Source organism: Saccoglossus kowalevskii, chromosome 10 (assembly GCF_978046115.1).
Source record: "Saccoglossus kowalevskii chromosome 10, keSacKowa6.1, whole genome shotgun sequence".
Lineage (NCBI taxonomy): Eukaryota > Metazoa > Hemichordata > Enteropneusta > Harrimaniidae > Saccoglossus > Saccoglossus kowalevskii.
The window spans coordinates 14534204-14556626 of NC_140650.1; the positions used below are offsets into that span (position 1 = coordinate 14534204).

A 22423-nucleotide genomic window follows, 5' to 3' on the forward strand; every position below is an offset into this window, starting at 1 on the left:
AAATCTCATGATTACAAGTTTTTACTAAAAATAAGACTACTTGTTTGTGACGAGCTATCAGTGAATTATAAAACAAAACCAGAATATGGTTTAACAATAATACAGCGAAAATCAGTGCAGTATGACAATTGGATAGTGTCATCATTTGTATTTTCACTTGAATGAGCCGAAATAAGATATATTGTAAAACATATTAGACTATGTAGCAGATGATTGTTTTAAACATGGATGACATTTATTACGCTAAGTGTAAGAAGTTACACTAGTCACCGCACTGTGTTGATAAACATGTGCCAACCATTTGATGACATACTCCTGTGCATGCAATAATATACCAACTGTACCTTTGATAATCTGCCAATTATTGTTTCAGTGAATCACGAACAAAAACAAATTTTACATGCTGCACATATAAGGTGTTAAACTGAATCAATTTCTATTTATGGTCGTCATAAATAGTGTGCTGTTCATTTTTGTTGTACGCAATTTGATGAGTTAATGGCATTCGTGAAAACAACATTTCATGAAATTCGCTGTGACAACGTGCCTTTAGCATCCCTTTTTCACTGTATAACAAAATTATACATTTTACAGTGATTAGTGATAATTTGTCTGCTGTGAAATTAAATCGGTGTACATTTGTCTGTGCGTTGTAATGCTCCTACAAGATGAAATGCACACTTCATCAGGTTTGGCTGCTAGCCTGAAATAAACCATATCAAAGTAAGCTTACTCTACATATGGTGATTGACTTGGGCTCTTTACATCAGGAATAGTTTCAGATTAATGTTTCAATTGTAGATAAGCATGTGCTTTCTCAGTTGCATTATACCTACAAAAGTATAATTCCACATCATAGTCCAGAAAGGTGTCCGAACAGACCTCTAGTCTTAGTGCATATTCCTTCTGTTGGTGTATCTATTGATTGCCATGTGGACAGTCAATTACTCACCAAATTGTGAGTTGTTATGTAATCTTAAATCCAATGTAGAGATTATTTTGACTTCTTCAATACTATAAGGTCATTTTGGAGTTTGAATTTGTTCATTTTATTCCAACCACAGAGCGAAGTTTTTCAAATACATGTAGGTGATCGTCTGTCCGTCCGTCCGTCATCTGTTTGTCAACAATTAGTCATTTGACTTCTTTTTGAAAACTACCAGCTCAATTGCTTTGATACTTCATATATAGATACCTTAGATTTATTCATTTTGTTACAATATCTTTAATTTACTATTTTAGCAAATATTATAAATTGTTGTTGTATGCTATTTTTGACTTCTTCTTGAAACCTACAAATTGCTTTGATATTTGGAATGTATGATAGGTATGGTCAAATTTGTTCATTTGCTGACAATATTTTCAAATTTCTTTTTTTCTGTCATTTTTGGTAAAAAATTTGTATTTTCGATCTCTGCTTGAAAACGGCCAGCTCAATTTCTTTGATACTTGGTTTGTAGCTACAATGTACCATGGGTGAGATTTCTATAACAACTGTGATGATCATGGCAGCAAACGTATAAATTAGTTTAGTTGTGATATGCTAAAAACATTGTGGGAACAGTAACAACTGCGACAGTTGTTTGTATGACATATAGCTAAAATATGGTAGAGAACAATATGTTTTCTGTTGATGATGTTAACTTCATCTGAATGGTGGTTGAAATTGCTTCCATTATATAGATTACAAGCTTTGATTTTTGTAACGATTCTCTTATAACGATAAAATGCATAAAACCCCATATCACCACAGATTGACCAATCACATTGTGGCACATTCAGTATTTTGCAGTGTAGTATTATATTTTTCAAAATGATTGTATTTACTAATTTTTAACTAATGATGTAAAGAAATGATTAACCAATAATCAACACCTGGTTGTAGGCAATTTAATTTCTTTTGAAATATATACCAACTATTTTTTTTATATTCATCTACAATTCTGCTTGTACTGTAATGCATGCTCGTTTAGTAATCAGAGACTACGCAACACATAATGTCTGCTACACGTCCACGCATGATAAACGTGTGTGTACATCGTGATGATTAGGAATTTACTTTTGCAAATGATACCTGGCCTTTATCTGATCTCTCTGTATTTGTCCTTGTCCTGGATGATAATAAATGTTTTGTGTCAAACTGCAGTGTAGCTGAAAACAAGCTGTGGTTATCAGAACTTAATATATATTCCCCATATCGAGATAAAATCCAGAAACTGAGATTATGAATTTGAGTCCTGTATGTACATAGAAATTAGAAATTTATATAAAATTTATCAAGAATTAAGTGACTTGACCTCTCAAAATTTAAAATTTGTATTTGTCTTGTCTCATGAATATTTTCTCTCTTGAAATTATGACAATATTACATCATTTGTATAATCACATAAATTGACGGTTGGCTTGCTGTGCATTAGAAACCAGTAGATATAGTCATTATACAGCTAGCATGCCAAAACATTTTCAGTCTGTTTTAATAAAATGTTTCGCAGTGTCTATTGTCGACTTGTTGTCCTATTACATAATATTACTTGATTTACCTGAAATTATATGTAATGAGTCTTCAATTTCCAGTGTCTTTGCTTTTATAAATGACAACTAAAATGTCACATTTGGAGTAATTGTCAATGTTGCAATAGAGGGCGCTACACACCATTGATATACGGTATTTTTTCTGTGTTTGCTATTGACGTCAACAACTTGTGACTGCTAAGCTAAGATTAAGTTTATCAATGATAGATGAAAAGGCCTTGAAATGTCAGACTTGTTCCAATACTATAATCTACAGTACTTTATATCTAAATGTGTTGCCACCACTCTGATGTGATTTTGCTCAATTTATTTTCATTATGAACCAGCACTGGACTGGCCTCCACTGTCTCCATTATGGACCAGTACTGGACTGACATGGAGTTTCTCAATTATGAACCAGTACTAGACTGGCTTTCACTGTCTCCATTATAGACCAGTACTAGACTGGCTTTGAGTGTTTTAATTATGGACCAGTTCTGGACTGAATTCCACTGTCCCTATCATGAACACTACACTGGACTGACATGTGGACTGTCTCTATCATGAACCAGTACATACTACACTGGACTGACATGTGGACTGTCTCTATCATGAACCAGTACATACTACACTGGATTGACATGTGGACTGTCTCTATCATGAACCAGTACATACTACACTGGACTGACATGTGGACTGTCTCTATCATAAACCAGTACATACTACACTGAACTGACATGTGGACCGTCTCTATCATGAACCAGTTCATACTACACTGGACTGACATGTGGACTGTCTATCATGAACCAGTACATACTACACTGGATTGACATGTGGACAGTCTCTATCATGAACCAGTACATACTACACTGGACTGACATGTGGACAGTCTCTATCATGAACCAGTACATACTACACTGGACTGACATGTGGACAGTCTCTATCATGAACCAGTACATACTACACTGAACTGATATGTGGACTGTCTATCATGAACCAGTACATACTACACTGGACTGACATGTGGACAGTCTCTATCATGAACCAGTACATACTACACTGAACTGATATGTGGACTGTCTATCATGAACCAGTACATACTACACTGGACTGACATGTGGACATGTGGACTGTCTCTATCATGAACCAGTACATACTACACTGGACTGACATGTGGACTGTCTCTATCATGAACCAGTACATACTACACTGGACTGACATGTGGACTGTCTCTATCATGAACCAGTACATACTACACTGAACTGACATGTGGAGTGTCTCATCATGAACCAGTACATACTACACTGGACTGACATGTGGACAGTCTCTATCATGAACCAGTACATACTACACTGGACTGACATGTGGACTGACATGTGGACTGTCTCTATCATGAACCAGTACATACTACACTGGACTGACATGTGGACTGTCTCTATCATGAACCAGTACATACTACACTAGACTGACATGTGGACTGTCTCTATCATGAACCAGTACATACTACACTGGACTGACATGTGGACTGTCTCCATCATGAACCAGTACATACTACACTGGACTGACATGTGGACAGTCTCTATCATGAACCAGTACATACTACACTGGACTGACATGTGGACTGTCTATCATGAACCAGTACATACTACACTGGACTGACATGTGGACTGTCTCTACCATGAACCAGTACATACTACACTGGACTGACATGTGGACAGTCTCTACCATGAACCAGTACATACTACACTGGACTGACATGTGGACTGTCTCTATCATGAACCGGTACATACTACACTGAACTGACATGTGGACTGTCTCTACCATGAATCAGTACATACTACACTGGACTGACATGTGGACTGTCTCTACCATGAATCAGTACATACTACACTGGACTGACATGTGGACAGTCTCTATCATGAACCAGTGCATACTACACTGGACTGACATGTGGACTGTCACTATCATGAACCGGTACATACTACACTAAACTGACATGTGGACTGTCTCTACCATGAACCGGTACATACTTAGTACTACACTAGATGGATGTGTTATGCAACTCTAGGTGGCGCTACATACCTGAAACCATGTTTGCACCCTTTGTTGCATCGCATTTGTGTGTATGGGTTGCTCTTGTGTGATTTTACAATGTGGTCAAGTAGAAATGTAGTAATTCATGATACACACAATAAATATGTTCTTGTATCAAGTATTTAAACTTTTGTCGTAAGAAGTCAACTCACAACACTCTGGTAAATTGGTTGCTATGGCAAGATGACTTTGCCTAATTTGTTTCTGTATTTGCCGTTGTCACTAATAAGATTACCAATGATAAAGCAGGTTAAATTCATGAAGATACGACAAGGTAAATTTGATGGTAATCAAAGTAAACATATGTACTATATGCAATCAAGGTAAATGTACAGCACCATATCAGGTAGTTATGGATGTAGGCCACTGGGCATCCGCAAACCAGGAGGCCTAATAACTGAGCTTATAACATGCAGAAATTGTGAAACCAGTTTACAAGCAAAAAAAAGGTTTTCTGACTTGGCTATACAGATGGTGAAATAAGTAACAGTGATGAGATTTGACTGGAATCTTTTCAGTACGGTTCAAGCACAATTTAGCTGGCTCAGCTAGCTTTTTTCACAATTAACTGCCACACATTTATTTAAATTGTGTAATCTGCCTATTAAAATATGTAAGAAAATAAGTTGAAACTATTGATGATGATGATATTCTTTTTAAAAATTGTACGAAAAGATAAAGGCAGTCCATAGCCAGCTTGGAAGTTAGCTTACATGTACTCGTGGACTCAGACATGTACTCAAATTCACTGTAACTTTAGCAACAATACATTTCAAATACATGTGCGTGTACATATTAAAATCTACCATGTAGCTATCCATTGAATATCAGGACATTCAAGACTCCTATCTAATGGCTTTATTCATTTATATTCAACAGATTATTTTATTTTCACTGAAATGTATTTTATCTCAAAATTGTTCACCCACAACTCCTCAACTTTTAGTTGTAAATTCACATCCACTTGTTATTTGCAGTTTACAAATGTTGTATCTCTAAGATAAATTGAATGCTCGCATGTCTATAGCCAGGATAAGAAAAACTAATGAGGGTCTAATTTATAATTTTGTTGACAACATACAGGTCAAGGTAGGCCTATATCACCCCGATAATCGCATCGTGTGACATAAAATTTGTCAAGCTTAGTGATACAGCCATGCTTGTTTACATTGATCTCAATCTATCCTTTGTGTACCAGTAGAAAGAAATAATTGTAATGATCATTGTATTAAATAATTTAAAGTTAATTAATTTGTAGTTATAATGGATTAAATGTAGCTTATACCTTTTACTAATGAATGGTCACATGAGCGTTAAATATCACGTCAAATATCACGTGTCGTGTAACAGTATATAATCATATGAGTAAAAAGTGACAGAGAAAATAAGTTGAATGAATAACACTTCTGTATTAGTAACTAGTGTAATACTTTCTGTGCATTAGTTATGTTTCTTTTTGTATCATTTTTAGCACCATGGAAACCTGCAATCATGTCCTAATGTTCCAATAATATATACACATGTAATTATAACATATGTGTATCCAGAATTTTTTTTTTAAAATTCAGGTATGTACAACTTAGAAAAAGTGCCATATGCGAGTACCAAGTTGCGAGTCGCAAGTAGCAAAATATGCCATATGCTAGTGGTAAAAACGGCATATGTGAGTGTAAAATGTATCATTTGCTAGAAGCAAAAAAGCCCTATGCGAGGGGTAATACAAAGGCCAGGAAAACTGGTGTATATGAGGGGTGGAGTCATTTGCCAGTTTGCTCAATTAACGGCTGGATTTGTTTGCTTATAACATAATAACGTACGTTCAAATGTGTTTTATTACAGTAAAATCAAATATTTACCATGGTTATGAAATGATGTGTACATGGTTGGTTAAGATTGGCATGATGCTGTTGAGGCATTTACTTTAGGGGTGATTCATATATAACAATAATGGTAGCAAATAGGTGTCAACGCGATCTAGCCTAGGTGTCAACCGGTGCAGGCCGCCCGATACTCAACATTACAGTCGACCAGGGTACGCGGGTTACATTGCGAATGTCACAAATAAAAGCAGCTTTAACTGCTATTTCCAGTGCTTTTTGTTTATTATTCATTTAAGTGTTTATATCAAAAAGTTTGTTCAGTCGTTTGCATAGAATTGATGTTTGCTCTTCACACACTGCACAGGAAACGTGACAGCACAATCATTTAATAAATGGCCATGACCAGCCAGCACACTCCACATAACATGTGAAAATTGTTTTTTCTTTTGGTAAAATTAGTATGAACCCGTGGTCTGCAATTAAAGAATCGTAGAATTATAACTGTTATTAGTGAAAACAGGTGTTCACAGAAGGGTCACAGAATTCTTCTGTCACGCGCCGCCGGTTAATTGAAAACAATGGCAGCACGGTTATTAAACGAGAAATTAACATCACATTATTTCCAATCAACAAAACAGCGATGTCTTGTCTGGGACAAAATGGCTTTGAAACCAGCCATTGTTTTTATTGGCTCGCGTGTGAGTTCCTGTTCATCGAGTCTACTTGTACTGATGATAACTGTACTTCTATGATTATTTCAACGCTAACATGTCCATTCTTATTTTAACGAAACATAACACTTTTTCTACTTGTACAAGTAAAGTGGTTAGGTTGAAGTGTTTAGGGCATTGAGGCTAAGTCTTTTTCTAGCATTTTCCCGTAAAAATTGTCTCTCTATCCCTTGTCTCTATCCTGATCAAGCAGCGACAGACGCTTCTTTGTTTCAATTCAAATTTGATCCGGGTTTCGTGTAAATATATTCCATGTGTGAGGGACGTCTCGTAAACATGAGGACTTATCACTCAACATTCACTTTATTTTTTCATGTATACTATCAATTCGTGTCGATGTATTTATTATGGAATTGTGTGCTAGTTAACACTTGGGTAGTGGCAAATTTAACACCTCTCCGAGGTGTGACTATTTTTGAAACCTGCCATTGTCTTCAATTAACCGGCGGCGCATGACACAAGAATTCTGTGACCCTTCTGTGAACACCTGTTTTTAGCTCCGCTGTCGACATTGTCGAGCAGAGCTTATCATATGAGTAGTTGTCGATCGTCGTCCGGCGTCCGTGTCAATGTTTTACTTTTTTCGACTTCTTCTTGAAAACTACAAGCCTGAATGCTTTGATACTTGGTGTATATGTACCTTGGGTAGACCTCTCTCAGATTTGTTCATTTCATGATCATATCTTCAATTCTCTAATTTTGGTGAATATTTTTGTCATTTTTGGTAAAAAGTGATATTTTCGACTTCTTGTTAAAAACCGCAAGTCCAATTGCTTTGATATTACATATATAGGTACTACATGTGGACCACTCTCAAATTTGTTCATTTTGTAATGATATCGTCAATTCTCTAATTTTGGTGAATATTTTTGTCATTTTTAGTAAAAAGTGATATTTTCGACTTCTTGTTAAAAACGACAAGTCCAATTGCTTTGATATTATTACATATATAGGTACTACATGTGGACCTCTCTCATATTTGTTCATTTTGTAATGATATCTTTAATTATCTAATTTTGGTGAATATTTTTGTCATTTTTGGTAAAAAGTGATATTTTCTTCTTGTTGGTTGGTTGGTTTTACCACGATCATTTATGGTGAAAAATGATATTTTTGAATTCTTGTTGAAAACAGCAAGTCCCATTGCATTGATACTATGCATATTGTTCATCTTCTGTTCTTTAATTGAAATGTGCATTGCTAACAGCGGAGCTATCTCAGCCGAGAGGCTGCTTGTTACTAATTACAATTATAATTCTATGATTCTTTAATTGCAGACAACGAGTTCATACTAATTTTATCGAAAGAAAAAACAATTTTTACATGTTACGAACTTTTTGATATAAACACTTATAATAAATGAATAATAAACAAAAAGCAGTGGAAATAGTAGTTAAAGCTGCTTTTATTTGTGACCTTACAATGTAATCCGCGTACACTGGTCGACTGTAATGTTGAGTACCGGGTTGGGTGCGCTGGTTGACTCCTAGGCTAGATCACGCTGACACCTATATGCTACCATTATTTTTATATATGAATCACCCCTAAAGTAAAAACCTTAACAGCATCATGCCAATCTTAACCAACCATGTACACATCATTTCATAACCATAGTAAATATTTGATTTTACTGTGATAAAACACATTTGAACGTACGTTATTATATTATAAGCAAACGAATCCAGCCGTTGAGCAAACTGGCAAATGACTCCACCCCTCATATACACTAGTTTTCCTGGCCTTTGTATTACCCCTCGCATAAAGCTTGTTTTGCTACTAGCAAATGATACATTTTACACTCACATATGCCGTTTTTACCACTAGCATATGGCATATTTTGCTATTTGCGACTCGCAACTTGGTACTCGCATATGGCACTTTTTCTAGGTCGTACATACCTCAAAAATCAGATATTTTACAATTGCCAATTGGTCTAATATTTACCACTGAAAAATAAAAATTAAAATATTGGCCAATATTGGGTTCAATTTCTAACAGAAAGAAATTTGAATTTGTGTGCACTGTTTTCCTTGCAAATGTTGAAAATTATAAATTTTTGAAATTGCAACGAATTTTCTAAAACCAATTTTACTTCAATCACGCTGCAACATGTTTGGCAGGTCTCATTAGAAAGGAGGGGTGAAGTCATGAGATAGAGATGTCATTTGACCTGTGATGTAGGGCAAGGCCAATTTTTTCACCATGCTTCACTGTTTTGCTCAAGACAGCAGCTTCAGATATTTAAAGTTTACTGTTATTCCTCTATGATTATTTTCATGTACTACTGCTCAGCGTGCATACATACACAGCAACTATAATGTTTGTGATTACATGACAGGGTAATGAAATAGACTGTACAGCAAGCTAAATCCTAAATCAACTATACCCGAAAAATCACTTGTGCTTGCAAACATTTATCAAGGTTTTCCTAAAGTTGTCATTTTCGCCAATGAATCTCGGCTTTGGCCTCACATACAGTTTGTTGCATACACACCAAAGCATGAATTGGTCTCTTATTTTTGTTGATATTGAATTCCAGGTAGAGTTTGCACCTGAACCTATAGATCAGGAGTGCGAATATGTGAGCCATAATGTCAGTGCTATTAAAAAGTGTTCAAAAGGTTTCTTCAGTCATTTCATTTATTTTCATCAATAATTTTCAATAATTCGTGTCTAACTTATATATATCCAAAGTTACTAATATGAGACATATTTTGGCTGATTACAGCTACATTTGTACTCTGCAAAATTTAGACACATGTAAATGACTGCTAAAATTTAGCTAAAGTAATATTAAAGTTATGATTGAACTGCACAGTACATTGTATCTCCAACTTAGAAGAAGTTTAATCCTCACACACACACAAGTCATATAACTAGTCAGAGAAAAGCTTTGTCAGTGCTTAGAAGTGTACAATGTAATTTGTTGCTTGCTAAAACATCATAAAAGCATTCATTTAGAAGGAGTAGTCATATGGTTATTGATACGTCGTGATTGAATGAGTGGTTCCTCTTGATATATGTTGATATTACCCAGTGCGACATGCATTTACTTGGATTTTTGTGAACCCTGACCACTGCTTGCAGAGAAAATTGTTTTTTTCATTCTATGCTCTTGCCAGTGTGATTTAAAGTTATCACAAGGTTCCATAGTGAGCGAAACGATATGCCTTGGAGGATAAAAAACCTTGTATTGCGATCGCCAGGAGCCTTATTAATCCACTGACGTTTGTATAACTGTGTAGGAAGACATTCTCCTCAGAGAGGCATAAATACTGTAGCGTTTCAGACGTTCAACATTATCTGTCGAGTTTCAAGTCACATGTGCCTAATTACTGTACTAACCTGCTAAGGTATTGTGTCTGAGGAAGATGTATTATATTGGCAAAGGGTGATAAGTAGGGTCAGAGGTCAAATTTCCCTCTAATTCGTCTCTGTCAGCAGCGTCCTCCATACATTCAAATGGGCAACTATCAGGGTCTTCATATAAACAGTTCTGAAAGCTGTGTGTCGAGAATGGCTTACTATCCCTATACCTCTCTGTCTTTACTTGCAGGCTCTGCGGGTACTATGTTGGACAACATTGACCTGCCGATGAAATGCCGAGTGTGCAGGGACAAAGCGTCTGGCTTTCACTATGGTGTGCACGCCTGCGAAGGATGTAAGGTAGGTTTTATACTCTCATATCACTTGATTCGCTTGTGCTCAGAATGTACCAAGTTTACAACCTGAATGTTATCAGTGAGTGTTGTTTTAAATATTATTGGATATGCACTTGTCGTCCTGATGCGTAAACACTTGATGTACATCACTGCGTACATTTCAGTGCATATTTCAAAGTATATTTCATGTAGTTTATCATGTCTGCAAACACAATTATCAATATTTCAAAGCTAGCATTGTCTACTTTGCACTTAGTATTTGCTTTGGGTATGTAAAAGGCATATAAATAACTAGCTTTACTGTAGGTTCAAGTATTTATTCGTTCTTTACTGGTATATTGTAGCCTAATAAACCATAGATGTGTACACAGCGTATGTTTAACATTCTTACCAGTAGTCGTTTAGATAGTTTATTTACTTCATGTAGTATGTATATAATCATGTTTACATTTTGCTACAACTCCCGACAAACAGCGACAGAATTATGTTGTTACAACTCCCGACAAACAGCGACAGAAATATGTTGTTACAACTTCGTACAAACAGCGACAGAATTATGTTGTTACAACTCCGTACAAACAACGACAGAAATATGTTGTTACAACTCCGTACGAACAACGACAGAAATATGTTGTTAGAACTGCGTACAAACACTGACAGTAATCTGTCGTTGTTACAACTTCCTGCAACCACTGATGGAAATCTGTTGTTGTCTTTACTAAATATATGGATTACGGTTATCAGTTAGTTATCGTTTCTATATTTGACTTTATTTTATATGAATTTGAAATAAAAATGTTTCTTTGATCTAGCAATGAAAAAGTACCACAGGGTTATCTGGATAAGATGCAAGTTTATTTTGGCATACACTGTATATACATGCATATATTTAAATAAACTGTCAAGTTACGTAACAAAAGATGACACATTTAAAACTTTATTAAACATAAATACATAACTCTAAACAATCTGAATATTAAATATTCTCATTCAAATTGGGACAATTGATTTTTGACTTTGGCGCATGGAAGTACATTGTAGCTATTCTCTTTGATAATAAAAAAAGCCAGCACCCAAGTTTTCTAACAGTATTTTTCCATTTGAAATTTGTATCCACTCAAATTGCGTATACGTACTATCAATTAATGTTATTATCTCATCCCATTGAGGATTAAACGATTATCCTCTTTGTGATGCTTATAATATTATCATCATATGAACTTATGGTAGCAACAAGGGAAAAACGAGTTAAAAATTGCTCAGTAATTCTCTAAAAATCACTAAGCATTCTACCATAACAACCTATGCATCGTCAGGCAATCTGCTGTCGATAGCGTGTTTCTAGTTATTTGCTCGTAGCTGTAAAACATAGGCTGATAGATAACGTGATTGTATAGCGTATAGTTTTATGAACATCCTGTGCTTTTCACACGTCATTCACATGACTGAAAGTGTTAATTTAAAAATCTGTGTTTTCATTTTCGTCAGAATAGTAAAATTAAGCATCGTGTAATGCTTTAGACAAACATCGTTACGGCATATGCACTACAATATTCACCTATATTTAAGCTTTCAGAAAATGTATAGGTTATTATAGTAGCAAACCTGGAAACTTGTAGGGAATTATAGATCAATTTTTAATTCGTTTTCCCCCTGCTGCTACCCTAACCTTGTATTATCTGGGTCAGTGTCTGTTCCTGACCCTATAGCAACAATATGCCACCCCCACAATTGACTTTAGTAAAGTTTTAAATTTAAGGGCAATTCATTATGACGAAATGTTCGGAAATCACTGCGCCACCTTAATTTTTTGAACGTCATAATTTTTACTGCTGGCAATTTGGTAGACCGTTTTTAATCCCTGTTCAGATGACACCCAAAAAACAAAGGCTTATGTTTTGACTTCTGTCTGTTGGTGCATCACACCTGTATCTGAGCTATGTCTGGACCAATCAAATTCATGCTTTGCATCATGCATTTTGACATCATGCACATCCATTTGTTTCGTGATCCAATTCAAAATGGTGGCCATTTTTGTACTGAAATATCACCAAAATCAAATGGTGGTCATTTTACCACAATGTTAAAAGTGTCATCAAAACCTGCAATTCCAAATTTAGATCAAACTTGGTATGTACATTGAACGCTATGGGTGCTTGTTAGATCATATGCAAAATGGTCTGAAAAATTTGATAAAATTTAGGGTAGGGAGGCGACCCTTTTCGGTGTTCAGCCTGAGGTAGGATTTGAACTCAAGTCTACCGATCATGAGTCTGATGCAGTGATTACCACCCTACCAATGACCAATAATTGAGTTGTAGTACTGAATGTACAACATCAATGTGAACTACCGTACCTGGAATATTTTTCGCATGCAATTAAATATGCTTGTGAAGGAAGGCAGCCTATCATATTTGGACCTATGCCATAAAAAGATAATTTAAAAACAAACATAGTCTGTTCAAGGTTGGTGTGTTTACCTCCCGCTCTGATAAATTGCCTGGAAAGTCCACTGGGCAAGTTTGCATTACACTTTGCTGCTACTTTAAGTAGCTTTATCAAGTAGGCTGTGAAATGTTGATGAGCTGCTAGCTGCCGTAATTTGTAATAACAGGAAGATTTCTCTTCTCTAGCTTAATATTGTCATTGAAAAACACAATGTCTATTTGCTGTTTAAAACTCATTGCCGTTAATGGTGCAGAATGCTATCGATCATATATTTGAGTGACAGTGATCATCCCTGTATTAAACTTTAACTTTTTGAGTGCCAGATATTTTTTTTCGATCCAAAATTCAGTGCAAATATTTTCACATTTTGTAAAGTTGTGACTAAATTTCATCATAAATTTGGACCATACAGACAGTGTCAAATATTTAATAAATTGAACGGGGACTGTGTCATTTTCAATGATTATCAATTTCTCATGTGTGGCGGAGCAGACTGTACACAAAATAATTCCAAAAAAAAAATTGGTGGTGCCAAAAGTTGACAATGGCACTCAAAGTTAGTGCTTTTCGGAATTTTATTTGAAGCTACTAAAAATGATAACTTTACATTGCTTGCTCTAATAGCATCCACCGATTGTCTAAAATGAATGAAATAAAAACAGTGTTTGAAGAGTAGGTGATGTCTATAAATTTGTAATAGTATAATTGCAACAGAGTGCACATGATACTCTTTCTCAACTCAACAGTTGTATTGTATCATTTGAATTGCCGTGATCATCTCATCTAAAATAAAATATGTTGTCCCAGAAACATGCATGGGTACAATTTTTGCAGATTACTTTAATATAACCCCCTAACTTGCTGTTTATTTGAAAGGTACTGTAAAATCTGTATTAGAAGCCGTGGCTTCTATTAAAATGTTACAATGCAACAGAGGGGATGCGGCTTCTATTCGAGCATCTACACATATGAGAAATGATGATTTTTTGGTTCTCAATTGTACAAAAAGAATGGGTGTGACTTCTATTAGGGATGTGGCTTCTAATACAGATTTTACGGTACATGCCATCATTGCCTGATATTCTCTGTAAGTTTAATTAACCTACAAAAAAAATCAAGTGAACATGCCCACCGTAGTACACATGCTATGGTATATGGTCAAATAGTGGTTATTACTCTGTACTGTCATACATAATTTGTCCATCTTTGTTGCTGTCTGTAAGTAACAAGCTGTTCCATTCTCAACTTGTTGAAAGCTGTATATACCAGATTGCTTTTATATTTATCCTACCGGTAAATTGGGTGGAACTTTTTCTGATTCATTCATTTCTGAATTTAAATTTTTGCAAAATCTTTGGTTAATTTTTATTAAAATATACAATATTTATAATATAATATATATTTTTTCAACAAATGCATTTTTGCAAATTTTTCAATACTTCACTTATGACATTATAATTAATCTGTTCATGGATTGATTTTCCAAAAAATGTATGATGACAATTTTTTTTCCTTCTTTTTTGATAACTTCGTTGGATCTGCTGCTATATCATTAGCAAGGCTGTTTGTTGGTGGTCCCTTCCAAAACTGAATGCAGTTCAGTCTAGTTTTACATTTCGTTATCTGTATTGTTTATTGATAACTTGAATGGAAACCGACAGACCAAAGTTCCTTATAGGAATTTTCTATTATCTTAGTTGCATACCTACGTTTTAAGTTCATTCTCTGTCTTGTTTTGTTTTTATTGTTAGAAGAGACTGTCAGTTTTGTGTCATTTCTCCTGTATTTAATAACATAAATTGAGAGTGAGACTAAAATATTTCACTTGAACATATAAAGCCTTGTTCAAAAGGAACGGAAGGCTAGATCGTTTTGTAAATATTTCTTATCAGTGAGCTAAGCCTGCGTTCTGTTCATACATCGCAATGGTATGTAATTATATTACTGTGTTCACACCTTTTTACATCCAATTCACATACTTGTGTATTGGGTTGTCTCAAGAGTGCACGCGGTTCAACCCCAAGACTTTGTTTACATGTGTCTCATCTCAGAGTTAAACATGCGATTCAGGGTCGAGACCAGTCCTCTGAGTCCCAACTAAACAAGCCGAGGTCAACACTGGGTTAATCTGTTCACACGTTAATTTTTCAACAGTGGGTAAAATTTACTCTTGGTCGAACCTTGCATTCTGCTACATGTACATGTGTGAACACCAAATATGTATATTAGTGTTTTCCACCAGTGGGATGACAAGATTTAATCACGACCAGGACACCTGTACAGCTTTAATATTCCGGGCAGGGAGAGATTTAGTATGATCAAAGTACTCAATCCCCAGACAAACATCTGATATTTGACATGGTTTTACTGCTGTTGATTGGGAGTCATGGTTGATTAAAAATGTCAAATTCCCTATAGTCGCTCCCCTCTCTATGGAAAACACTGATGCATGCTCTGACAATATTTATTATTACACATGGAGGTTCTCCACTATCAGTATATAGTGCAGTTATCATTATGTTGTTTAACTATTCATGGTAGATTATATTCTTCGGAACAACTGCGATTATTTTTATGATTTGATAACAGTTTACGTAAATTCTCTGAGCTGGAGAAAACCCCACTGGTGAAAATAATAGAGCAAATACAGTATTCGTTTGTTGTTGATGTTTTATAAATTTCCTGTTATCACGCACCAGGCATTATAAGGAGCCCCCCTTGGTAAATTGACCCACTGTATCGTGAAGATTAAATGGTGTCAAGTTAACCTTTTGTACAGGACACACACAGTGAGTGACCTGCTTTTCAGTGTTTCAGTAAAGTTAGAAGTTTTCGCATTTTATGATTTTTTTAATTTTTTGATTTTCAACATTTATTATTATGAGACTTTAATCATATGTCATACTGTGGATAATAAATTGAAAAATGGCCACTAGTCAGCCATATTACACAATTCCAAAATTATTTTTTGCCATCATTCATAAAATATAATCCTCTCCATTGTTTTCATATTTTTCCCAACAAATTTTGATCATGTCAAAATTATTATGCCCATTAATTTGATTAATAATTATCCCAAACTTATGGGATATTAAGAGTACAATTTTTGCACCCAATTTTCGGTGGGAAAAATTGTGGTGTTTAAAAAGTTAGTGCCATCTTTTTTTGATATACCAAAATCTACAGCTAAATACATGTACATTGTCAACTTGTTGACTGTCTGCTATGTGTGTCTGGAGATCTGTATCTGATTTAAACTGAATAGATCAAACCATTTTTATGAGGGCAGCGCTTCGTAACACTGTCTAGTTTGATATGAACCATGCAAAATTGTTTGTAACAGGAAACAATGATTATTTTTTTTAAATTTAGTGATCATATATACAATCTTAAGTTGTATATATTATATGGTTTTTTTTTTGATAATGTCCACCAACTTCGGCCTAGTGCAATAAGCGCAAGTTAGTGCATACATTGTTATACAATTGTTGATAATTATGGCATTGAAATATATAACTATAACAGTCCTACAGAATGCTATTACAGAATCAATAAAATCACATTCTTAATGATCATGTTCAACCACTTCTCTGAAACTATTCGTGCTTCTCTCTTTCATAATAACAATGATCTACAAATAGAACAGCTTAGTGGTCAAGGAGCATTCTTAATAAAAAAAATCACAGAAAATAGAATGTATAGATTGAAGTCAGTGAATTATGAAAGCAGACGAGACCAACATGTAGCAAGTCGATTTAAGGTCTACCAGTAAAGCGATAAAAACATGATTTATTACTACTTTAAATCCCATAGGCTGTAAACATAAAAGATGAAAGCAATGTGCCACCCCCTTTCTTTGTACAGCATCTATTCAACTTTATGAGTATGCATATCTCTGAAGACTGCAGCATGCTCCTTAGCTGTGTGTGTGGGATACTCTGCGGTGGCTATAAAAATGATAAATAATTTGATTGAATTTGAGGACGTGTGTCTGTGTATTTATTATTTTTCAAGTGTCTGTCATGTGTTTATCTTTTGTTTTGTAATATATACATGAAACACCATGGTATGCGGTGAGATCAGTTGCAAAAATTAATAATTCTTTTATTATTTGGCCATGTTTATATTATTTATGTTTAAGTTTAACTCAAGAATTTTAATAAGTACTTCTGTAAATCGTGACGTCGCTAAAAAGAATGTCAAACTTATGTGCAGAAAGATCAAATCACTTCAAAGTTAGGGAAAAGAAGAAAGAGATATATAGTCTCTTAATAAGTACATCTCCCAAACCAACCACTAGAGGGCATTTGGATAGCAGCGTATACTATACTAGTATGATAGTGTATCTTGTGATGTCATTATAAAAAGGATACAAAACTTCTAGGTAGACTTACACTTAGTGCTAAGGTAACCGTGCATTTATCAAGAACTCTGCAAGTAAATAGTGTTCCAGGGCTGTTTATTTAAATAAAATACTCAAATATTCTATTCTGAAACTCTTTAATATGTTACATACAGTTGTATAATAATATGAGTTTATTACAAGAATACAACAAAATATGCACGAATGCAGTCGGCAATCTTATTGATCTGCACCTAGCAAAGGTGTCCCCGGTTTGCCTGTGTGCGAACTTTGCGGTATTCTCATGATAACATATATCTGTTTCTTGCTTGTAGTAATAATTTAATGTGAAATGGCAAATGTAAAACTGTGTTGTGCGAACATTTGCATTCAGTGACAGGGTTCTAGTTCTACGCTATAGAGTACATCCAGTATCAACAAAAGCAAGTGTTCGAATGTGAGGTAAAAGTGATGCACACAGTCGAAAGAAAGATATTCGAACACGTCTGTAACACTTCCAAACATGTTCGTACGGCATTTTATTATAAACGTTTGGTTTCATGTATGTGTGTGGACCTTATCCCACACCGGGACATAAGGCTGCAATCAGGTTCTTCCATTTCTGTCTATCCTTGGCCACCATCTTTGCTCTACTCTAGGTCAGGTTTGCTTGGGCAAGTTTTGTGGTAATGGTTTCTCACTATGTTGTTTTTTGTCTCCCTCTGTTTCGTTTACCCTGTGGCGTCCAGCAAAGTGATGTTTTGGGGATTGAGTCTTGTGGTATTCATGTATGTACTGGCCTTTCATTAATCGAACATAGTCGCTATTTCTGTGTTCATGTGGTTGAATTCTTTCTGTATGTCTACAAAAAGTTAGACAAATACAATCCAATGATAATGTAAATATTATCTATTATCGATGATTGATGATGATCATACTGATATGTAGATTGCAGGATAATGTGTATTGAAAACCAATTAAAGCATAATAAATGTGCGTACTTGCTCCGTGAATGATATCATAACTCAATGTGAAATCAACATCAGACGATAGCTCTAATCAGCCGAATATTTTCACTGCTGTTTGCGCTGAGATAATACTACAATAAGTTACTACTATGTAGAGTCTAGTTTTACTCCTACCATTACTACCATTACTACATGGTTTGTTAGTTTTAGGTTAACATCTTGATTTCAGATTTCACATCTTCATGTTCGTTTTTCTGTCTTTCAGGGATTTTTTCGGCGCACCCACCGGATGAAATTGGTGTACAAACCTTGCCCGTATGTCAAAACAGAACCGTGCAAGATTAATGTATCGACTCGAAATAAGTGCCAGTACTGTCGATTCCAGAAATGCCTTTCAGTGGGAATGTCACACGGCGGTAAGTTTAAGTTTTTTGGTAGAACTAAGATTTATCTCTTCCTGCCCAAACTGTCTCCCCATTTAACTTTAATGATGATATATTAGTTTCTAGAAAAAAGAAATTTGTCAGTATTGCTCACACAGCAATATGTCCACATTGTGTATGGTTTATGTTGAAAAAAATTGCAGTAAGACATTCCATATTTAGTTGTACTTGGGATTTACACATAAAAGTCAATCACAACTGACATTTAGTGACAAAAAATAAAGACATATATCAGTGTATGTATGTATTTATGTGCACAATTTGAATTTTGCACAATTCAAATTAAACGTGTAAAAACTTATTTTTAACATCATAATTTATGGCAGCTAAAAAATATAGTTCCTTCTGTGTCTGAAGCACAACTGTGATTAAAATGCCTTTACCATGGGAAACAGCTAAGTAAGATGGATGCATGAAATGGATTATATGTGCTGTGATTGATTTCACTAGACATAACATCCACCTTACAATTGCCAATTCCATACATCAGACTTGATTGTCTGCTTTTTTACGAACTTGGCGTTATCAGATTTGATATCATGCACAGTCACATATGCATGTAAGCACACTTTGTACAAGGTCCATGGTACAAGTACAGTCTACACAAGGGTATAGGCAATTACAATGTACCTGCATTTGTTACCAAATAGTTACCCTATATATATTTAAACATGTTACTGATTCGCTCAGTAGTTTAATGACCTTGTTCCGGATATGATCAAAGTTTATGTTGATGTAATTGGCACATTTAGTTTAAGTCGGTCACACGTGACATTGTGCTTCTTATACGATGTATGCGCAGATCTAGATTTCAGCATTTTTCCTAATCAGGAGTGGACATTAGACATAATTAACAAGGGACCCCAGCCCACGCTTGTATATTATAATTAGTAGGCTGGGTAGTAATTGTGCTGTTTTCTTTCTTACCATTTTGTCTGTGCAAATCATGAGTACAAAATGTATTTAATATGGTCATTGGGAATTTTGTCGCAGAAATCGTATTTCATGTTTTGGGCTGCATGACAGGGTTATACAGCCGGAACATCTTTCTATCAGTAAGGCATTTTATGGCAATAACATGTATGCATGTATTACCTTTGCCGCATCCAAACAAGCCTAGGAAATTACTATTCATAATTGTGCCTAAAACGTATCAATGCTTGTAATCATCTTTGATATTTCGTTGTTATAATCTGGCGACCATTTTGGAATTGAAATTGTTCAAAATACATAAAATACTGGGGTTCATAATTAAAAAAAAAAATAGACCTGGCGGTAGTATTTCAAATAGCAAAATTTTCATGCACAAACTGTAATTATGAATACCCAGTTCGCAGTTCAAAAATTTTGTCTAGCAAATATCTTTTTGTTTCTAACCTCAGCCTCCAGATTTGGACGCATGCCACGAGAAGAAAGACTAAAGATCCTAGAAGAAATCAACCAAGAGGCTGACTGTGCTTCCGAAGAAGAAAAAAAACGAACAGTGTTACGAGAGTTCACTGATAACGTACACCAATCTTTTAGAGCAGTATTTCGCAATGCACACACTAGAAAAGAAGTCAAGGAAAACACACAGGTTGGTATAGTTTACATGAAATGTGACATGTTTATCAGCAGCACTTGCACGTTGTTGTTCTATTGCGCTTGTATTGACTGACTGTGTTGCTTGTAGCAGTTTAAAATGACGACCAACAGCTAGTATGAATTCAATCACTAACTTCCTTAATAGACAGTCACTGGCTGAATATAACTGTCTACTTGTCTTTTTCTTGTATTATGTATATAGGAAAGTGATATGTTTTCACCTCCTAGTTTCCTAATCTATTCTCCTGCTCCAGCAACACCTGTATATATTCAATATACTGGCATGCAATTAAAATATAAATACGGGCAATATGCACTAGGTAATCATCTTCTGACCTCAGGTACTAGTGCCATATATAAATAGTAAAAAGGTGAATGACATATACACTGAGCATGCTTTTGCATATGCTGATGAGCGCCAATGTTTGGACACATTTGGAACTCCTTTAATCTCAATGAAAAGTAAAGTAACTGAGTCTTGTTCAATCTGTTAATAATTCCAGTTAATAATTTGTGCAATTATTGACTCCCATGTGCGAAGCACATAAAGGGAGTCTTTGCAGTTAGTGTGTGTGTGTGTGTGGGTGTGTGTGTGTGTGTGTGTGTGTGTGTCCGACTGTTCCACTGCTATCTCAAGAACCATACATCGGTTTTTGATGAAACTTGGTGAATAGATGCTCTGCGCCAATGCGCAAATTTGATTAGTTTTTGGTAAAAATCCGTGCATATTAATTACCTAATTTGCATGATAATTAGCTGATTTTTAGCTGTTCCATGATTGTTCCACTGATATCTAAACAACCACTCATTGGATTTTGATGAAACTTTGTACATACATGCTCTAAACTAATGCTAGGTTTTGATTGATTTGGATACTAATTACCTAATTTGCATAATGATTAGTCAATTTTCGGTTTTTCTACTGATATCTCAAGTACTAATCATCACATTTCAATAAAACTTGGTACATATATGTCATATGACACTGCACAGACCTGATAGTTTTTATGGTAATATCAGTACATATTAATTACCTAATTTGCATAATTAATTAATTTTCAGCATTTGATATAAGTACTAATCATCACATTTCAATGAAACTTGGTACATAGATGTCATATGACACTGCACAGACCTGATAGTTTTTATGGTAATATCAGTACATATTAATTACCTAATTTGCATAATTAATTAATTTTAAGCATTTGATATAAGTAGTGAGCATTACATTTCAATGAAACTTGGTACTTACACTGTACATACTCAAGGACTATGCAGAGATTGATTGTTTCCAATAAATATTTGTGCATATTAATCACCTAATTTGCATAATTAGTTAATTTTCAGCTTTTCCACAGGTATCTCAAGTACTAATCATCGCATTTCAATGAAACTTGGTACATAGATCCTTTAGGACTATGCAGAGACCTGATTAGTTTTAGGGCAAATAATTGTGCATATTAATTAACTAATTTGCATAATTAATTTTTCAGCTTTTCTACTGATATCTAAAGTACTAATCACATTTCAATGAATCTAGAATTATGCAGACCCAATTAATTTCCGGTAAATATTTGTGCATATTAATCACCTAATTTGCATAATTAACCAACTTTCACACTGATATCTCAGGTACTAAACATCACATATCAATGAATGTACATGGATGCTGTAGGACAATAGACAGACTTGGATAATTGTGGGTTAAAATCTGTACATATTAATTACCTAATTTGCACAATTAACCAATTTTAAGCTTTCACACTGATATCTAAAGTACTAATTATTCCATTTCAATGAAACTTAGTACAAAGATGCTC

General features: G+C 34.9%; 1 protein-coding gene across 2 annotated transcripts in view; it reads left to right on the plus strand.

Annotated features, from left to right (window-relative positions):
• LOC102802392 (peroxisome proliferator-activated receptor gamma-like) overlaps positions 1-22423 on the plus strand; it is a 79037-nt gene that overhangs the window by 51534 nt on the left and 5080 nt on the right. For both annotated transcript variants that reach the window (XM_085504290.1, XM_085504291.1), the window contains exons 2-4: positions 10713-10822; positions 18842-18992; positions 20402-20595. In XM_085504290.1, the coding sequence (XP_085360416.1) occupies positions 10713-10822; positions 18842-18992; positions 20402-20595 (455 nt within the window). The remainder of the gene's footprint in view (positions 1-10712; positions 10823-18841; positions 18993-20401; positions 20596-22423) is intronic.